This window comes from Poecilia latipinna, unplaced genomic scaffold, assembly GCF_001443285.1.
Source record: "Poecilia latipinna isolate Pla-1442-1.1 unplaced genomic scaffold, P_latipinna-1.0 Scaffold2759, whole genome shotgun sequence".
Taxonomy (NCBI): Eukaryota; Metazoa; Chordata; class Actinopteri; order Cyprinodontiformes; family Poeciliidae; genus Poecilia; species Poecilia latipinna.
The window spans coordinates 65088-68053 of record NW_015115375.1 but is presented as its reverse complement, the minus strand read 5'-3'; the positions used below and the strand labels follow the sequence as shown (position 1 = coordinate 68053).

The 2966-nt window shown below is 41.4% G+C and overlaps 1 protein-coding gene across 3 annotated transcripts in view; it reads right to left on the bottom strand.

Moving 5' to 3' along the window:
* Positions 1-64: 64 nt before the first annotated feature.
* The window catches only part of rfwd3 (ring finger and WD repeat domain 3), a 20051-nt gene continuing 17149 nt past the window's right edge, over positions 65-2966 (bottom strand). For all 3 annotated transcript variants that reach the window (XM_015021314.1, XM_015021313.1, XM_015021312.1), the window contains exons 12-13: positions 1431-1645; positions 65-1241 (exon numbers count right to left, since the gene is read on the bottom strand). In XM_015021314.1, coding sequence (XP_014876800.1) covers positions 1098-1241; positions 1431-1645 — 359 coding nt within the window. In that variant the 3' untranslated portion in view covers positions 65-1097. The remainder of the gene's footprint in view (positions 1242-1430; positions 1646-2966) is intronic.

The window sequence follows — 2966 nt, the reverse complement described above, 5'->3', positions numbered from 1 at the left end:
CTAGACAGCAATGCTGTCAAAGAGCCTGTAAGACTTCACAAAACACAAACTCAGACAATTCTGAACGCCAGAATAATAATTTAAAAAAAAAAAATGCAGTTTTTATTAACTCCGAAGTTGTACACAAACAGCTGGTAAGAAATATACATATAACTTTCCTTAAAAATAGAAGTTTGATTTATAAGACTAGTATTCCTTTGGCACTTGAAGTTTCTGTGTGATGAATGTGTGTAAAAACAGCAGACCTTTGCAATAACTCAGTTTAACCAGTTAGAAATGAATTGATAATGATCACAATTTCTGGGAAAAACTGATTTTATCTCCATGTTGACATTTGACTTTGATTTTCTTCCTCTTCCGGTTTGAATGCTGAAGTGGCACTACGAGCCAACACCTCCAGCCCCAGGTATTTATGTCTTGGTTCTTTTTAAATGTTGGAGTGAACATCAAGATCTCTGGCTTTAGAAAGGTTCTCTGAGGTTCTGAACATAAACTGACATGCTTTAATATCAGGTTAAAAAACCTGAACAGGTATTAACCTTTACCAATTCTGGTGCCCATTTTCAATTTAAGTCAACTGAATTCATAATTTATAATCAGTATAATTAAGCAACTGCAGATTAAATTATATTTCTAATCCAACAGTGGGTGTCGTAAACACAGCAGCCTTATACGTCTGAGACTAGATCAACTGAAAGAGAGACGTTGAAGAAGTTGTTTTCATCTGTAATGGACATGTTTCTGATTTTGATGCTAGTTGCTTAGCAGTAATGTATCTAATGGGTTTGTCAGTGATCTGCATAATTTCTAAAACCGCAGGACAAATGTTTTCTCAAAGCCCTTTCATCAGACTCAGAACAGAAGAGCATGACCCACAAGCATATCTGCAGCTGAGGAGCTAAAACAGAACTCTGGTATTTCAACAACATAAATTTGCAGTTTTACCTGAAAAAAAAGGAACAGGGAAGGTGTTCTGACTTGACTCAGCCAGTAATCTGTTAGAGAAAATATTTAGCAGCATATAATGTCCAACACTTCAGTCTAATCACTTTCCTTGTGGTCTGACTGCAACTGTAACAAAGCCAAGATGTCCTCCTTTACTCCCATTTGTAAAGTTTCACCATCTTCTCTGTGAGAGAGGCCAGAAAGTTCTCTCCATTCACAGAAAAGGAGCTGATGTCCAACACTGGTAGGTCAGCTGGAAGCTTCTGAAGCAGAGAGCCACTTCCTGCATCCCACACCTGGGGAGGGGCAGAGCAAACAGAGTGCATTAGGAAGATAAGATGGATCAAAATTTAGTTGCTTTGTAGTGCAACTCATTTATAATCAAGTTGAGTTCATTAATCCAAAAATGTTGAACTGAAATATATAAATTTCTTAAAATAGCCTGACAGAGAAAAAATCAAAAATTAAGTGTACACAGGACCTACCATGGTGGAGTTGGAGGCCTCGTCCCCAGCACATACCAACATCCCATGACCTTCTGGATGCCTGAAGATGGTGTTCTTGGTCAGCAATTTGCAGGAGGAGCCAGCGCTGAATGTCTGCACAGGGGAGCAGGAGCAGCTGGGCAGCTGACTGGCGTCTAGCTGAGGCGCGCGAGTCAGCGCCATCAGGACGCATCGTAGAGTCTGATGGGAGCGTCCTGCAGCGTGGACAACATTTACTAACATAAACAGCCCCGAGGTTCAGAAACATAACCGTCAGGCCTAAAGCAACACAACCAGTTTGGAGCAGGAGCATGCATGCAGCTCTGTAGTGAGCTGACTGTAGTTGAAGTGAGGGGATACAAGGGAATACAACAAAAACCTAAAACTGTTTTACTTTCAGGGTAACAATGCACGCCGTCAACATTAAGTGACCCTCTTTAACCCCATCTCTCTTCTAGTCGTAGAGAATGACTGAGCTTTTATTGCATGAGTTAAATATTCAAAATCTGCCTCAGAACTTATCAGCTCAGCTGTGTTTCTCTCCTAGATGAAGCCTCCAAAGGAGCTACAACTGCTGCCAATAACTTTTTACTTTTCTTCTAAGCTGCAGGATGTAACTTTTAAGATAAAAAAAGTTTTTTTAAACACATTTGTTATAACAGTCACTAACTCGTGAAAGTATGATGTGAGACAGATAATTTGTGAAACAATTGAGCTCCTAAACCTTCTCCCTGTTCTACTGCTGACATCTGAAGAACTGCACGCTTCCTGTGACAAACAACCAATCAGAGCCAGGAGAAGGGTTTTAGCCCTGCCAGTCACACTGTGTACACGCAGCTCAATGTGCTAATGGTGGAGAAACATCTTACCATTCAACAAAAACTGTTCATCTGCAGTCATGCTAACTAGCCTGAAAATTCACAACAGACTTGGCTATCAAGAAGAAACTGTAGTGTAACAGAGAGGCAGGGAGTGAGGGAGTAGCAAGTATATAAGCTTGATTGACAGCGCTAAGACCCACCTCCTGGCTCTGATTGTATGTTTCTAGTTGGCACTGGGAGAAAGCAGAGGAACTTGATTTATTCACAGTTTATCTGTCTCACACTATACAGTCAAAATGTTTACATATAAAATAGCCTCTCTGATTAGGGTTACTTGAGTAGTAGTATCCCAACAGATCCAAGTTTTCACCTCTCGCCCATTTCCCATCAAGGTGCTCTGGTTCCCCAGCACCTGATGCAGACCTTGTTTGGCCGGGAGACGTCTGAGCCGGCATGTTATGCATATCAATGTCTCTCATGGTATGAGGTAGGATATATAGCTCAAAGGGTCTTGCCTAAGGACCCACACTGGATAGCTCAATTTCACTGTTGTATCTTATCTTTTGCCCCAGCCTGGATTTGAACCTGGGTCTCCCAGGTGAAAGACTGATGACTTACCAATTGAGCTATCGAGTCAGCTATCACTTCATCCTATCAATGGCTGGAAAAAGCTGGACTCAAGGACAGCACAGAGGCCCTCATCCTGGCTGTACAG